The 17,560-nt window shown below is 49.0% G+C and overlaps 1 protein-coding gene across 17 annotated transcripts in view; it reads left to right on the top strand.

The window, feature by feature from the left end:
• Window positions 1-17,560, top strand: part of MEGF11 (multiple EGF like domains 11) — a 378,756-nt gene that overhangs the window by 109,317 nt on the left and 251,879 nt on the right. For all 17 annotated transcript variants that reach the window (XM_019647332.1, XM_019647328.1, XM_019647330.1 and 14 more), the window contains 2 exons: window positions 12,381-12,486; window positions 16,789-16,890. In XM_019647332.1, the coding sequence (XP_019502877.1) occupies window positions 12,389-12,486; window positions 16,789-16,890 (200 nt within the window). In that variant the 5' untranslated portion in view covers window positions 12,381-12,388. The remainder of the gene's footprint in view (window positions 1-12,380; window positions 12,487-16,788; window positions 16,891-17,560) is intronic.

The following is a 17,560-nucleotide window of genomic DNA, read 5'->3' as shown; positions in this document are numbered from 1 at the left end:
CATGACAGTGCAACTAAAGACACTCACGAAAGAGGACTTTCAAAACTGCTTCAGAAAGCGGCAAGAACGATGGGTAAGTGTGTTCAAAGTGAAGGGTCGTACTTTGAGGGGAATTAATGGCAATGTGTCTTTTACTGTAATAATTTTTTTTAAATTTAAACATTCACTGTGTTTTTCTTATCACACCTCATACATGAATATGGCATGAGTGCCTGATGCTCACTTGAGCTCAAACTTTCATCCCCAGGCCCCTAGATCTAACTTCTACCTGCCCACGCCCCTTTTCTTTCTTCTCCCCGCTCTTGGCACAGCCAAATGTCTGTGTGTCAGAGGCCTACCACGGTTTAGCAAGCTTTTGGCCTGCCTCCTGGTCTTCCTACCCCATTGAGTCTCTGTATGTGTTATGGCAAATTTAGAAATTTGTGGGCATGCCACAGAATTAGAACTTTGGGGAAGCATGGATTAGACTTGGCACAAGCTTCTCATTTTGTACATATCAGTGATTCAGCATCAACGAAGGGTTGTGCCTCACGGCCAAGCCTGCCTAGGGAAAGGGCAGGGAGCAACCGAGAAGCTGGAGTCAGAGAGGGACCTGCCTCGCCTCCGTTTTGCCTTGAGGAATGGGCAGTTCAGATGTCCGAATTTCCTGTTGAGTTGGAAGTTAAACAAAGAAGACCTTTCTGTGGTTCCAAGACCTGCTACCAAAACCCTTTAGCAATCGTGCCCTTTTCCTTTCCTGCCTTGGTAAGTGGATTATGATGAGTGGGATCAAATCTCCCTGGATTTATTGGGATTTTGCATGATTTGGGGGGGTCATCATTGTGAAAGGTCTTGTCCTTATTCAGGAGTGGGTATGAAGTGAGGGAAATGAAGCTTGAATAAATTGTCAGCACAGAAGCTAGCCTTGGAAACTGCTTTTCAGGAGAGAGAAAAAAAGATCTCACTGGCTCTATGGCGAGCTGTTTTGGTGGCATCCCAGTTAACTGAGGCTTGGTTACATTTTCTCTTGGACGCTGGTGTTCAGCGTGGCCTGTGCCCAGCTGGGCCTAATTCAGTGACACCACACAAACCCTCCTCCCTCCCTCCTCGTAACGTGCCATGCCTCTCTCAGGCCTAAATGCCTCCATCGGCATTGTTCCGTGGAACCCTCAGAAGGAGCCACTCTGACATGTTAAGCTTTTTAATTTAGCACACACTGTACGTATATGCCCCCAGACAAAACAGAATTGATTTATAATTCTCTTAATGGAAGCACAGGCTTTAGTTGCTCCAGAAATAGATCGTTACCTCTGCCACCTTTTGTAATTTTTTCCCTCCCATTTTTTTTTTTTAATACCACTGTGGTCTAAAAATATGACGTTTTATTTCAGCCCTCTATCCTAATCCACTAAATGCCAGGCATTTCTTTTTAGACCTTTAATTTATAGCATGTTTGTTCGGTTTCGCTTCATTAATTAATGTTCTTCCCAGGCCCCCATGCCAGAGCCTTTGTGTAATGTTCTCTTACAGTAAGCAGGTGCTTTTATCCTTAATGAACAATTTCCTGGAAAATACTGAAATAAACAACGAATAATCCGGCCAGGAACACGATGAATCTAGGAGTCGTGTGCCATTCTGCAAATTAAACCTGGGGAGAGGAGGGACAGGTTTTTACCCGCCACTGTGTTGCTTTAATGGCTCCTTCCTGTGGGGTGGGGGACAAGGGGTGCTGAAGTTCTGGAAAGTGAGGGAGCTTCTTGCTCCTCCAGGAAAGAGTTCAGAGGAACTGTTTTCAGTCACAGTCACAATACATGAGGCTGTGGAGGTGGTTGTCAGACACAGCCAGGGTCAGAATTGTAGCCAAATTGGCCCCTCGTTCCAGACTTGGAACCGTCCCTAGCTTTGATGGTGGGTCAGCGGGGCCAAAATAGGCAAACTTACTGAAATTCATCTTCAGCCCCTTTCTCTCTGTTCTGGCAGACCTGCTCCACACCAAGGAGGCCGTCCTTATCGGAGGACCCTAATAAACTCAGTCTCTGTCTGTACACACTCCTCAGGAGCCATCCACCCCCACCCAGTGAGAGGGCAATGACAGTATTTTACCCAGTGTTTTACTGTTTCCAGGCCCTTCTCATAATCCACATCTCTGGCTTCTCAGGACCCTGCAAGTCAGGTTTTCTTACTCTTCCCACTTTTACAGAGGAGGAAGCTGAGACTCCCAGAGGTTAAGTGACCGTCCCAAGATCGCACAATCACTAAGAGGCAGGGCTGGGATTAGAACCCAGGAACTGAGTCCAGGGCTCCAGGTGCTTGTTACCCCTGGAGGAGCAGAGCCTGTGGAGGTGCGGGGGACCGAGTGAGCCCTGGAGTGAGGTGAAGCACCCCACTCCAGCCTGACTGGGCCGTGAGCCAGAATTCATCAGTGTCATTGACAAAGGGCTGCCATAAATTTCTTTTAAAATCAGAATACCTGATTCATTCATTATACTGAATAGAGCTGACAAAATCATATGTTATCCATCCATTTTCTGTGTCGTAAGATCATTTTGGGTCTTTGAGATGGCATAATGTTTTTCATCACAGCATGGATAGACACATGACATACAATTGTAATGGCAATTTCCCCCCAGCTTGATGGCTCCAAGGGCTGCCTGGGAAACTCCATAAATTGGCCTGTGTCCCTAGGGGTAGCTGGCTCAGGGCTCAGTGAATCCCTGCTCTTTGGGAAAATGCACTCCAAGGAGCAGGGAGGGAGAATCTGGGCAGGAAGGAGGGGAAGCTGTGGGGAAACTGCCCAAAGGGCGCTTTTTGTTTTCAAAATGAAGATGGCTTTATTGTGGTTTTCAGATTTAAAAATTGAGACCAGCTTCTCATAGAAAATGTAAACATGCAGAATGTATAGAGAAGAAAGTAAGTCATCTAAGATATCATCACCCAGATATCTGTGTTATTATAATATTTTTAACATCTTTCCAACATCTTTTCTGTTCTTGCTCACTCTCAACACACATGCACACATTTCGTATATTTGTAAATGTGATAATAATGTTTGTTTTGTAACTTGTGTTTTTCTCATAATAACATATCACGGCCATCTTTCCATGTCAGCAAACTTAACATATAGTACCTTAAAACATGCTTTTCCAATTACAGTCATAATAATGCTCATTGTAAGAAACACTAAATTTAAAAAAAAGGTTTGACTTAGAAAGAGCAAGTCCTATGATATTGTTCCCCCCTAAAGATGACAATATTCATGCTGTAGTGTATAGGCTTCCATATTTTTCTACACATCAGTATTTTTGATGTTCGTATAATATTTTATTATGTAGACATGGTGGACCTTATTTAGCAAGGACTCCACTGATTTAGGCATTTAGGTTGTTTCATTGCTGCAACAAATATCTCTTTATTAAGAGATGATGCAACAAACATTTTTGAACCTATCCTTGGCCTTGGTTAATTTTTAAAAATTAAATTGCACCAGTGGAATTCTGGGTTAAAGATATATTGGGTTGTCAGAAAAGTCATGACGTATTTTTCTATGTTTTTCGTTGCAAAAATGCATCATGACTTTTCCGACAATCCAATGCATTAAAACATGTCGTTATGTATTGCCAAGCTGCTTTTCAGAACACACCAATGCACATTTTTACTACCAGTGCATAGGACCCTTTAGGCTTTGGGACAGTTTGATATCTGGCTTCCTAACCTCCTGGCCTAGATAGATATGGAAGATTCCAGAAGGAAACCTGGAGAGACTGCCCTAGTTTGATGCCATGCCTGTGGGCTTACAGCCAGGCCCCCCTGTTTAGCTCCTGACTGGGGTGAGGTGGTCCCCGAGGTGTGATGGGTCCGAGGCTGCCCGGTTATGGACACTGGGCTGGAATAGAGGACAAGACAAGAGGTCAGCCTTAAAAGGGTGCTGAGGATTGGACAGAAAGGTGGGCAGGAGCTAAGGGTCCCAACTGTCACAGTGCTGCTGATACCTGCATTTTCAGCACTGGGCTGCAGTGGAATCCTCATGAGACCCTGTTCTCTCCTCCTTCCTATGTTGTCAAGCAGGAAAAGGAGGCTCAGAGCAGTGAAATGAGTTCTCCAGGATCCAAGACTAGAATCCAATTTTCCTGCTTCCTGTGCTTTATCTTCTTACCACTAGGAGATGGGAGCAAACCCAAGGTTGGGAGGAGGGTGAAGAGAGAGACGCATGTGCGGAGGGGAAGGGCAAAGAAGGGAGACATTGCAGGTGAGCTTGTAGAGCTGGAAGGGTCCAAGAGACGATGCAGCCTGACCCCAGCCTTAGGAACAAGCGGAGAGTGAAGCTAGAGAGGGAAAGCAGTCTTTCCCAGGTCGCACAGCAAGTTAGTGACTTAGTAGGCAGAGGGGCAGAACTGGCCTGTGAGAAGCTGAACTTCTCCTGAGCTGAGCTGGAACTCAGCAGGGAAGACCCAAGGGAGAGAGGAAGTACAACTGCTACGCGTCCTGACGTAATGGGAGTTTGGACAAGCTTGTGAATGGGTCACTCTCCCTTCAGAGGAGGAAGCTTGATGGGGAGTAGATTCAGAGCCAACTGGAATTAAGATGGGTCGAATCCATGTGGGGGGGGGTCCTGTGGGGATGTTAAGCATCGATCCTGCAAAGGGCTCTGATTTCCCATCACGTTTGCCCAAGGCTTCCTACAGGGGAAAGGCCTTGGTGCTTTGAATTAAGCCACAGCTTGTGTTTCCCACCTCTTCACAGGGTTCCCACACACCCTCCAGCAGGGGTTTGGGGGTCTTGGGGAAGGGTCTGGCCTGAGTCGTCTGTGTATCCACAGTGACTGGCAAGTATTCAATAAATGTTTGCTGAAGGGATGGATGAAAGATAAGACTGCCCTTGATAATTGTATTGTTAAGACTGACCCAGGAATCACCATATAGCTAAGCCTAAGTTTTTCAGCAGAGGATTTTTCCATCAATATTTCCCTCCCAGGTTCTTAGAAATTCTAGAAGTCTGAATAATAGGGATGGAAGGATCTTAGAGGTGGGGGATATGAGTCAGGAGGAAAGTAATATTTTACTGAGTACCCTCTAGATGCCAGACGCTGGGCCAAACACCTTACCTGCTGACTCCTAACAGTCCTGTGAAGTTGGTTTTACCTAATGTAATGGATGTGCAACACTCAGCCAGAGAACAGGTAAATGATTTTATCCTGGTAAGGCGGAGTCAGGATTTGAGCCCAGTTTAGTCCTATTCCACCATTCCCTTCACATGAGCCCTGACACCAATGTTTCACCTGGGGACAGTTTCTCCTCCTGTGGGATAAAGCACTGGACAGTTGATACTCCCAGGTCTGTCCTGTGCCAATTCTGACACCACGGCAGCTTGCTGTCCAGCCTGTCATCCTCACAGCTCAGCCCACTGGGAGACTTGACCTTCCAATGATGAATGATAGGATCTCCAGGGTTCCATCCCTTAGCGCTCTCTTTCCATCTGGGCACTTGTGGTCTGAGAAATGTTTGTTCAGAGTGGGCGGGAATGGGGACTAATCTCCATGGGGTGGTGTGGCCCCAATTGATTGACTTGTCTTTGGAGGTTTTGTGGATGTGACCATGATTTAATGCTGGGGTACCAGGGACTCCCAGTCTGTGAACCCTGCAGCCTCAGGAGCGGGTGGGAGAGGGGAGCAGAGAGGCTTGGAGTGTGGCTGGGTTGTGGGGGAGGGACAGACAGCCTCAGGGTTGGCCAGGCCAGCTGAGTGTGCTCTGATTTGCAAAGAAATGGAAAGATGGAGATAATTGCTTTGTGAGAAATGGAATGGCCTAAGAACACAGATAAGTTTTCTTCCTCTTTGGAGGGACTAGAGGCTAGGGCGCAGCTTCTGCCTGCTTGGGAAGGGGAGGGTTGATGGCCCAGAAACCAGAGACTGTGCATCCTGGGGAAGGGAGGTGGGTGCTTTATTAGTTTGGCGGTTTCTACACCCCTGTGTCCACCCTCCCACCCCAGTTATGCCCTGGAATAGGTCCTGGACACTTGGTCTCCTTGGTCTCTGCAGGGTTTGAGGGCATAGGGGACAAGGCGGTTTTTGACCGTGATTAATGGGTGCTGCAGGCCCTCTGTGGTGCCATTTTCAGGATTTGCAGCCCCGAGGCTTCCCTGGGCAAGGAGAAAGCAGAATATATCAGGGTGGTGGAGCCCAGACTCAGAGGAGGACATTTACCATGTCTCAGGAGGGGACTCCAGTCATCCCCTCTGATTTACCCAGTGGGCAGGCACCTGGCAGGACCTCCCTGCTGGCGCTGGGATGTGTTCCCACAGTCAGGGAATCACTCTTCAGGAGATTAAGAGCTGTGGATTTACTTTTTAAACTTTTTTTCTTAAATGCAGGGAGATTACAAAGTGTTCCACATAAACCGGCCCCTGGTGGGACTGCTGGAGGGCTGGAGGCTTCATCAAGGCAAAGGGAGAAGCCTCTTAATTACGGCTTCGCAGCTCCTCTTTCATCTCACGCTAATCAGACCCCAGCAAGGCCAGGAAACAGAGAGGGGCTGGGGACTGGGAGCCAGCTGCAAGCGCAGCGGGCAGATGAAGGGCAAGGTCTGCGAGATGGGGTGATCACCTTGGCATGGCCCCATTAGGAGTAGACTTGGCTTTTTTGTTTTATTCAGAAAAAAACAGAGGTGTGTGTGTGTGTGTGTGTGTGTGTGTGTGTGTGTGTGTGTGTGTGTGTGTGAATCTTCTATAAATAGAAGACAGAAATCTCTCTCTATATACCCACGTGCTGGGAGGAATTTGAAGCATTTGTTTTCTCAGTTCCAGTTTGGGGTATGCTTTCCAAGCCTGAAAGCGCCTTTTGATGAGGTGCTTAGAATACCAGTCAGCCCCCAATTGCAGCTTGAGTTATTGAGTGGCCGTCAATGTCCCCCTTGTGCTGGTTCCTAGAGCAGATGTATCCCGGTGCTGGAGGGGTGGCCCAGGCAGGAGTCTTTGAATCCCTCTCAGGATGTCATGGTGCCTTCTGTATCCATCGCCAACAGATTGATGTCTCCACAGTGCAAAGTGAACGCAGTGTGGAATGCCCCCTGCAGTACAACCTACTGTCAGGACAGACCTTTGGTGGCCTCTGTCAGGACAGACACTAACAATGCAGCTGACCCTGAAACTAGGGATCCCTGAGAGGTCTAGGATGTCAACAATCAGTTGACAACATTGTACGAGTCCCCTCTCCCTGCAGACAACACCCTGGGAACTGATGACAACAGTGAGCACAACCAAAACCCCTGTCCTCCTGATGTGTGTTCTAGTGGAGTGGTATCAATGGAAGGAAAATGATGTGCAGGTTCTAAGGCCAGTTGGAAGTGCTGAGGCCACATCTAGGTGGTGCATACAGGAGAGTGACAATTTCCAAAGATAGTAACAACTGATCAGCAATCTAGGACAGGGATGGCAAGTGCATGGCATGCGTGTGTCCCTCTCCCATCCGGTGCCAATGACAGGCATTACTAATCAATCATGGCATGCTTTCCCACTTAGCCCATTTCTTGGCATAGCATTCCAAGCAGCTATTCCCAATTGATCCCCAGTGTTGTAGGAGTAGAAACTTCCCAGGGCTCATAAAATAGTACCTGACCACTGACATCCCTGCTGCTAATGGAAATTTGTTGAGAAGGAAGGGCTCCCTGGAAGAGACTGAGATGGACAGAGAGCAGGTTCCAGGTACATGGACCAGGCTCCAGGGTCCAAGATTTTGGCACAGCCAGGAGGACTAGGCAGGCGGTGGAAGTGAAGCAGGTAGGAGAGGATTTTTGCACAGATGGACTGTGAGGTCATAACAATGGATCTCAGGGCAGAGGCCATCTGTTTGTCTGTCTACCCTCTGCACCAGTTTTATACATCTTGGCTAATGTGAGCAGCTGGTGTCTAGCCAGGTGTGTGCTACCACCAGAGAGACAGGCTGGACTCTACAGGTGCTGGTGATGGCGGTGCCCCAGCAGAAGGCAGGGACCTCCTGAGGATGCCACCATCTCTAAGATCTGCTCAGCCTACAGGGCTGGGCCAGGCCAGAGCCAAGGCCCAGGCAGGGAGGAGGGAGGGGTCCTTTGCTATAATGTCAGTGTCTCTTAACTACCCAGTGGCAGGTTCCCTTCCAGGTACAGTAAACCCGCCAGTGTTAGAATAAACATGTGAACATAAACTCGAAGGATGCAGATTGACAGGACCAAGCCTTCCTTCAGACTTGACCTTGATAGAGAGGAGCAGAGTTTTCCAAACGGGTATCCTGAGGACTTCTGCTCCTGGAGTGGTCACTGGAAGAAAGAGTTCTATGGGAAATACCGGGTGAAACAAAGAGGCCTCTTCAGGTTTTCTCAGAGCCTAACGTGTGTGAAGATACACCATGGATGTTTAAGTTGAAGACATAGCACACAGCATTGCCTAAGCTTATTCACTCATGGAAAACTTTGGGAGATTTATATCAACATCTCATGGGACTAGTGTTCCATAGAACCCAACTTTGGAAACACCTTCCACGGTTTCCCACGACTGCTCCGCAGTGCAAGCCCTCTGCAGCCCAGTCCTCCAACACCACCTGCGATTCCTGCTCCCCTCTGCTTGCTGGTGCTGTACCTGCCCCGAAATGCCCTTTCTCTGCCCTCTACCTTTCCGCATTCTGTCTATCTTAAGACCCACCCACTTCACAAAGTCCTCCCCAGGCTCCCTACAGTGGGACTCAACCACTGGCTGCTTTAGTCTCCTCAGATAGACTGTAGCTGGCATGCATTGATTCTTTGTGTCCTCCAGGCCACAGTGGTGGTGTTCCAGGGGTGCTCAGTTGATCAATTCCAGGGTGCTCAGTTGATCAGTTCAGGCCATGGCAGTTATACAGACCGACTACACCGGTAGGAAGGTGTGAGTGACTCACCTCCTAGCCACCTTCTTTCCCCTTAACTCCCATGCCCAACTCATCGGGTGTAAAGCACACATACCCCCAAGGGGGAAAGACACTTCCCCACTGTGGAACTTTGCACTCTTCCTCTGCTTCTTAATATGCAGGGAGCATAGCCAAGAGGAAAGGGAACTGTTGGTCTATTTACATGTTCTCTTTCTCCCGAGTGAAACCGGGAGTATTTTCTTATTTAATTATTAATGCCCTAAATCAGATGGCACCCAATACGTTAACCTCTGTCACTCCGAATGGAGTCAGCCTAATAACCACTGTGGCAGGATTGATTTTCCCTCAGTCATTGAATAAGCATATGTCTTTGGGATCCATCCTCTGAGCGAGCCCAGGGAGCCCCATTAAAGTTAATGGCCATGAGTTGCTCCTGTGTGGGGACAGCTTCTTTTTGTCTGCTTTTCACTCCACCTCAGTGATGTGTCTGAGACAAGTAGAAACACTTTTCTAAAATCAGTTTTTGAAAGGAACTGACTAGCTCAGCTTAGAACCCTACTGTACTTTCAAGACACTTACAGACACATTGGAAAGATGAAGCAAATACATGGAAAAGATGTCAGTGCAAGATGGGGAGAGATAAGTGCTAAACTGTGTGGCGAGGCTGTAAGTTACAGGAGTGGAGTGTGCCTGGCACTCAGTAGGTGCCAAGCCCTGTAGAGGGAGAAGGGGACAGGGCCTGAGCTGGACCTCACATGGATGGTATTTGGATATGCAGCGTGGAGGAAGAATGGAGTTGAGGGCTGGGGAGAAGTTTGAGCAAGGCTGGGGGTGGGGTAGGGGTGGAGAAAGAGCAGGAGGGAGAAAAGACCAGCCTGACCCCTGAAGGAGGTCTGGGTGATAAGGTTGTAGATTGGGCCAGGTCCAAAGAAAGTCTAAGGGCTGGGGGTGGCCGAGAGGAGCCATCTCTTCTATCTTCAGGTAGACTTGGCCTCTGAATGGGAACTTTGCGAACGCTGGGGATGGGGCTGTTCAAGGCTAGGGTGTGAATCCTGGGGAGCCCTCTGCCCTGCAAGCCTTAACACATTTAGACCATTGGTCTAAATGCCGCCTAGCTGACTGTGTCCGGTGCTCTCCCATCCATCTCCACTTCATGTATGCTCATCCAAACACCCGACATGCTCTCAGTGCCCCAGTATCCAGGTGTCTCGCGACCAGTGGGAGTCAGCTAAACTTTCCTGTCCAGAACTGATTCTGAGAGAAAGGGGTTTTCACAAAGATTGAAAAAGATCTCCCCAGTTATAGCAATGATCCAAGTTACCTCCATTTCCCATCCCTCTCTGGTCAACATGGATCAAAAGGGGCCAGAAGAACAATCTCTTGTCCAGGTGGCCTTGTCCTTTGATGTTCTAAGCTTAATAAGTTTGAAGATGCAGTTAGTGTGGTGGTGGTGGAGGGAGGGCGGGGAAAGTGGGGGGTCCTTCCGGGTGAATGCTGCAGATTACAGGAGCAGCCAAAGTAAAGAGAAGGGGCCATAGAGAGAACCAAGACAGGGCATTCTCTGCAGCTGGCATTCAGACTCCATACCTTGCAGAGTGCTGTGTCTTTATTTGATGTATTTGAGGCCTGATCAGCCCAAAACCCACCTGGAAGAAGATGCTCACAGCCAAAACTCAATGTCGTATCCTGGACAGGCTCTTTCTTGTCCCAGAGGGATCGCTTCCTCGTTGAGGAGAATGGGTTGAAATGACCTGCAGCCCCAGTGCTATATGGACTCAACTGTGAAGGGTGCTTTGTCAAGGTGGGATTAGATCTACAGGGCTGGAGGTGGGATGAGCTGAGCAGGTAAGGGAGAAGGGAGTGGCTGTGGCTTGTACTCCTGTACTCTGCAAATTGAACAGAAACACCAGAATTGGTTTTCTGTTTTCTAACTGATTTTGAGAAGACATTTAGCCAGATTATTTCCAGATCTCAAATAGAGAGAAAAACCTCATTAATCATTAATCGTTCATTTGGACTCCCACGGTTATACAGAATTGGTGACAATTTGTTTATCTTTGAAGGAGTTGCTGAGAAAGAGTTTAACAAGGAAATTCTTGGGGATAGCGGTGTGTGTGTGTGTGTGTGTGTGTGTGTGTGTGTGTGTGTGTGTGTAACTGTTCATGAAGACAGGAGCTCCATTTAGCTTCCCTCTGGGTAAAAATGGGGGCATGTACAACATCCACACTACTCTTCTCTGCCCCCAAGAAGAGTGAGTGCTTCTTCATCTCTAAACTTAGGGCCAATGGACTAGAAACCCTCGAACATTTCAAGCCTGGGGCCCCTTTTCCCATGTCAAAATATTTTCTATTTTTAATCCCCTTTCCCAATTATAGGAGTTGCCATTTTTTTTAGTGTGGTTAATTGAGAAGAAAAACTACTCTGAATTCAGTAAAGCTTTTAATCAAATCACAATAGCATCTATGTACACATGATAAATAGTGCCATCTTTCTGAGTCATAGTGTCCATTCAGTCTAAGCCAATGTTTTAGCATATAGGAATTCCAGGTCCCCTGGAGGTGGCTCTGGGGCCCCCTGCGCCCTCACTTGGTTCTCTAAGGCTATAGGACCGCAGAGTCTGGGATGCTAGGACAGGAAGGGGCCGTGGGACTCATTGCAGCCACTCCCATGTGAAGGGTCCTCTGCCTCTATAAGGAGCCCTTGGTCGGGAAATGCTCAGTTTAGGGGAACAAGGGGTTGGTGTTCTGTGTAGGAACACTTATCTCCTGTCACAGGCCATACTTCAGGGGCCTGGATCAAACTCGACAAGCTGCTTCCTTGAAGCTGCCTACCAACATGCCCATGCTCTACATCCCACGGAATGATGTGTGTTGACTTGCATCACTCTGGCTGTCAGCGACCATGTATTCCATAGGAGCAGGAGAAGCAAGAGGCAGCCTTCTGGGCAGCTTGCTTGACCAGAGCAGCCTAGAACGGTTTTCTCAGCTTAGCTTCCTGAGAGCCACATCAGACACCTTTCTTCCTGGCAGGAGGGAGTAGAAAAAGGATGTGAATGGGCAAAGCGCATCAAAGACGAGGGAGAAGCAAACAGAGGGAAGGCGTTGCCTTTAAAGTAGTTAAATCAGGGGTTCTTGGTCCAAGGATGGGCTCAGGGGCCTGAGGACACTCTGAAATAATAGTCAAATGTTGTGTGTGTGGGGGGGCATTTTTCTGGGGAGAAGGTCTCTATCTTTCTTTAGAGTCTCAAAGCAGTCTGTGAGCCAAAAGTCTTTCAGAAGCTCTGGCCTGGAGGTTCGACTTTTCCCTGACTCAGGCTTCCTATTGCCCGGTTACTCAGACCCGGTGAAGTGTTACCATGTTAGTCCAAGCCTGCGAGTGTAAAATATCAAATGCTCATTACACGATGCTGATGGGAAACCTCGTCTGCTTAGCCAGTCTGCTTAGCCCCTTCATGTGAGAAGTCTCAGCGCCAAACAGATGCCTGGGAAAATGGGCTGATTAATGGCGCTGCCTTTTTTGTTCTCCCACACAGGGCCTGGGATGGCGCTCTCAGTGACAGGGCTCATTGTCTTTCCCCTCCTGCAAGCCGTCCTCTCCCTGAACCCCGAGGACCCCAACGTGTGCAGCCATTGGGAGAGGTAAGATATGGGCCTCAGACGGCCAGGCATTCCCTGGGGGCATCACCTGGGCTTGGCACTTTGGGGATAAAAGCAGAGGCGGGAGGTACAGAATCTGTCCACCAAGGGCCTGCAGTCCCGCTGGGGAGACAGCACGGATGCTGAAAGGCAGGACAAAGCAGTACAGATTCTGCCCGAGACTCAGTGTGGTGGGAGGTCAGGGTTCAGGTGGTTGATTGACAGGCAACGTAAATGCTGTAGTCTGATAGTTGACAATGTACTCATGTTCCTCCCTGCACTCACACTTCCCAGTCATGTTATAGCCAAGGAAGTAGAGGCCTTGAGGGGCTTGGTGCCCATCACAGCCAGGTGGGGTGCAGTGAGTGACTGACTAGTCCAGATGTGTTGTCCTCTGATGCTGTGGTGGCTTTTCTGGTCTCCCAGGACTGGCAACAATACAAAGCTTGGAGGTGCAGGGTAGCCAGCAGTCTGTCCTGAGGAGGTTGGGGGAGGGGGTCCTGCTACTTCCCATCTAGTGGGAGCCTGGGTCCTGCCAGGGGAAGGGCAGCCGAGGGCTGAGGCAGAAGGGACGGCTTCGGCAGTAGGTACTGGGGGAACAGGCCTGCAGATGGCCTGACTTTGAAGTACAAGGTTAAAGTATTGATTTTGGTGAGCAGAAAGACAGTGACCAGAGAACCAATCAGGAAAAACCGAATTAAACCTTGGAATTGATTGGCCGTGCTGATCAGGATGACTCTGCCACTTAGATGTTAATAAATCAAATGAATAAAATTAAGATGAGGGCCCGATGGGGGAAGAAGATGGTGGAAAGGGACAAGTAAGGGGTTGGTCTATACTGCATGCCCAGGAGGGTGAATGTCCCAGCTCCATGGCAGGGAAAGGCACCTCACCCCGAACTCTGGAGAGACCGACTGAGGAGGCAGAGGGACAGTGCCTACACCAGCATGCTCTCCAGCGCACCAACTGGGCACTCTACAGAGAGTCCCTACAGCGTCGCGGCTGACACGGCAGGCAGTGTGCCCCCTCTCAGGGAAGTGGGAAGAACATGAGTTCTGTCATGAGTAGACCTTGGTTCATTCCAGTCTGGAGTTTTCCACCCTCTAGCTCTACGACTTTGGGGATGTCTCTGAACCACTCTGAGCTTCCTTTCACCTCTGGAAAGTGGCGGGAATAACAAACCCTTCCTCCCAGGCTTGTCGGAGGGTCAGGGAACCAGTTTCATGAAAGTGCTTTGAGGACCATAAAGCTCAGTTATTATCTTTTCTCCTTGACAACGCTGGCTTTGTAGGAAGTGGTTATCACACTTTAATGCATGCCAGGCTCACTGGGAGTGTGGATGAAAAATGAAGTATCCTGGGTCCTAGCCCAAGAGACTCCGATTCCAAAGGTCTGGGGTAGAGCCTAAGAATATGCATTTTTCCTAAGTTTTCTGTGTGATTCTGAGGTGACTTAGGCCCCCTACCCCTTCTACTTTTGGTGAATTTAAATCTTTATTCCTTAGTGGGTAAGAGAGAGATCAGGTGAAATTCCACATGGGTCTGTGGTTTGCAGACCCCAGTCTCAGGAACCCCCTCTTGTCCACCTGTCCCAGTTGAGAGATGGTTGCTTCCTGCTGATGTCTGTGCTGTATCCCAGCTCCCAGAATGCCGCCGTCCCATCCGCTCACCTCTGCCTTTCCCAGTGCCTCCAATCAGGTCCCTCTCCAGGAAGCCTTCCCTGATGGCAGGGACCACCCTGACTTCCCGCTTCTCTGAGTCCCGTTTTCACCAGTGGATCAGTTCAAACTTCAACCAAACCCTATAATTTTATAAACCTGCCAAACATGAATACATTTGGACTCTGAAAATATTCTGAACCTAGCCTGCACTAAGCTGGCTTTTCAGGCTGATTGGGCTATCAGCCAAATATATAGTTTTGATGGGAAGACAAGGAGTGACCCTAACAGCTAAAATGAGGTCTGGGGACCCCCTGGGCTTTTCCAGCCTTTATGGAGGAGGCCTTGCGGTGATGCCCCGAGAACCAGGTGCCTCCTTTTTCTTGGCTGTTCTAACTAAGCTCCACTGCCAGTTACAGATGGTTAGATCTTGTCTGTGTCATTCCAGAAACATACCTCGGTCCCCAGAGACCGATTAGGGAGAATTTCCCAGCTGGATTAGTGCTTCTGGCGGGGTCCTCGTTAATTATGCCCCTCCACCATAAAACTCAATGGAGAGACCTCCCCTGGCTAGTAAATCCCAGCTCTACAAGATTAATCTGGTCCCTCATTAGCATGTTGGCAAATGAGCATGTGAAACCATCCAGCTATGAAACCAGGGGCACATACTTCACCCTGGAGACTTGGAATTGGTTCAAGGTCTAGTTGCCAGGCTCACTCAGTGGACCCCTGCAGAGCTAGATCTGTCCCCCATGATACTCTCCCTGGCCCCTCTGTTGGGCTGATGCCTTTTCTCTGGGCACCCACTGTCCCTGTCATATCTGGGGGGCTGCCTGAAACCCCGAGTGCCTAACAAACGCCAAGAGTCCATTCTGTGTGTAGGTCTTGCTCTGTTTCCATGACCATGGTCTGGGAGGAAATACCCCTTCAGTGCCTAGCACAAGAGGTGAATTATTGCCCATCGTGTAATAATGATGGCCAGCATCCATTAGACACTATGCAGCTGTTAAGTGTTTTACATGTATCATCTTGCTTTATCTTCCCACAATGAAGGATAGACACTATTATTGCCTTCCTCACTCCTCACAATAACTACATGAAGTCCCTGGTAATATGTACCACAGATTTACAGGTGAGGAAATGGAGGCTTATATGAGCCTTATATGCCTAAGGACATACAGCTAAACAGTGACAGGGTTCCACCTTGACCCAGAGCCTAGGCACTCTTATCCATTCATTCTCCTGCCTCTAAGTGAGGTGCTCAGTAGGTGTCAGAGCTCAGAGTCATGGAATTTCCGAGTTGGAAGGGGCTTTGGGGAAGCCAGGGGTGACGTGGAGCTGCCTCAGTTTCTCCAAGCCTGGAGATAAAACGGCTATGGGCCATGTCTGCCTAGATGTGTGCCTTTGAGGCACATCTTGCCAGGTAGAGGCTCCCCGAAGGCCCTTCTTACATCCTCACTGCTTCAGAGAAACAAATGTCCCACCACCCGGAGTCCCTCCTGGGCATTGCTGACTGCTCCTGGCCTCCTCTTTCTGAATTCTAGGCCTTTGACATTTCAGGCATCAGAGACCCTGCTGTGGACTCACTCAGGGAGCTGGCCTGCCCAGCCCCCTTACGACTAAACCAACAGTTTTCCTCGGGCAAAGCAGATGGGCTTTTATAGCCTGGACCTGGCCATCTGGCGCAGGTCAGTGAGCCTTCTGGGGGAAAAACACTGAATACTACCAGCCTATATAAAAATTAATTCCTGAAACCTCAGCTGAGGTCCTCTCCCAGCCTGCACAGGAAGTGGGAATTTTTGCTTTACCTCTTGGCTTAACTGCCTTTTCATACAACTTCTGCCAGGGGTGGGCAGGTAGAAAGACTTGTTTCGGTGAAGCCGGTACCTGCTTCCCTGTGGCTTCCACCCACTGGTCCAGGTTTACAGCTAACAGGCAGGATGACAAGATACCACTTTGATCAGGAGGCCTGTGGCATGTCCTTGACGCACCCCCAGCTATACTAGAGACATAATAGGGCAGAAGGTAATGGTGACTTTGGGGAAGTACCCTCTTCGATGCTCAGTTTCCTCATCGTAAAATGAAGAATAACAATGCCACCTACCTTATAAAATTGTGCCAAGATTAGAAGGGATTAAAACGCTTAACACAGGGCACTCAATATGTATTAGCAATTATTGTTACTAGTTGTGTGACCTGGGCAAGTCACCTCTCTCTGAGCCTTAGTTTCTTCATCTATAAAATGGAGCCACTTACTTCACAGAGTTGCTGCATAAACATCTAAACCATAAACATCTAAACAAGTATGAAGTATTTTAAAACTTGTTGGCTCTGCCTTCCAGAACTACATAGGAAAAAACTAAACCTTCTTTTATTCATTCTCTGCTAAATGAACAGATGAACTAGAATTTTAGAAAATGAGTTGGACCGAAGGGCACTAAGTGCTGTGTCCTGGATTCAACCAGGGATTGGGTAGGTATGCGTGCCGAGGGCTTCCAGGGCAGCAGGAGGGTAGTGGGGTGGGGGATGTTGGAGCCCCTGGACCCTTGGCTGTGTCCTGGTTCCCCGGGGAAGGGAGATCCCATCCTGAATAGAAGCTCAGCCTCCCAAGTGCTGACCATAGCTTCCTTCTCCCATCTGGCTCTCAGCTATGCCGTGACCGTCCAGGAATCGTACGCACACCCCTTCGACCAGATCTACTACACACGATGCACAGATATCCTCAACTGGTTCAAGTGCACCAGGCACCGGTGAGTAGCTCTCTCAGATGATGGGGCAGAGAAAGAATGCCAGGCCCCCCGGGCTTGCCTTTGCGCCAGTTAGTAAAAAGCCCCTGTAGCAGCTATGGTCAGTGTACTGCTGATAGCTACGTGTTTTGGTGAAGCTGGGACCTACTCTTCACATTGAACCTCTGAGATGACCTGCAGAGGGCTTCTTTCTGGCCAGAAGAGCTAATGGGCAGGGCAGGACAGACATGCTAGAGAATTAATGCCCTTGGGGGCGCCTCTCAATCAATGACAGGTAGGGAGTTGGTTGGTAAATACCCCAGTTAACCTGCTCCATAGCACACACTGAATTGGCTGCCTTTACTATCATGTCTCATTTTTCCACTCCTCTCTAAGTGCTTCCTACGATCACCTCCCAAATAAACTGCTTGTCCTTGAATCCTTGCCTCAGGTCTGCTTCTGGGGGGATATCCAGTCTAAGCCCCTTTCAGAGCAGGTGTAGCCTCATGCCAAGGCATCTGACTTGGAGAACAGAGTGCAGGTTAGACGTCAGCACCCTCTCAGCATCCGAATGACTGCACATGGGAACCCTGCTCCTTTGTCTGCAGGCCTCCTGCAAGTCATGACATGCTCCCATGCCACTGGAGGAGAGAGTAGAGGAAAAGAGAACATGTTTTGTTGGATGACCCCGGGC

Source organism: Hipposideros armiger, unplaced genomic scaffold (genome assembly GCF_001890085.2).
Source record: "Hipposideros armiger isolate ML-2016 unplaced genomic scaffold, ASM189008v1 scaffold_110, whole genome shotgun sequence".
In the NCBI taxonomy this organism is placed as follows: domain Eukaryota; kingdom Metazoa; phylum Chordata; class Mammalia; order Chiroptera; family Hipposideridae; genus Hipposideros; species Hipposideros armiger.
Note: the sequence above shows the minus strand (reverse complement) of the source record. Positions and strands in the feature narration are given on the sequence as shown.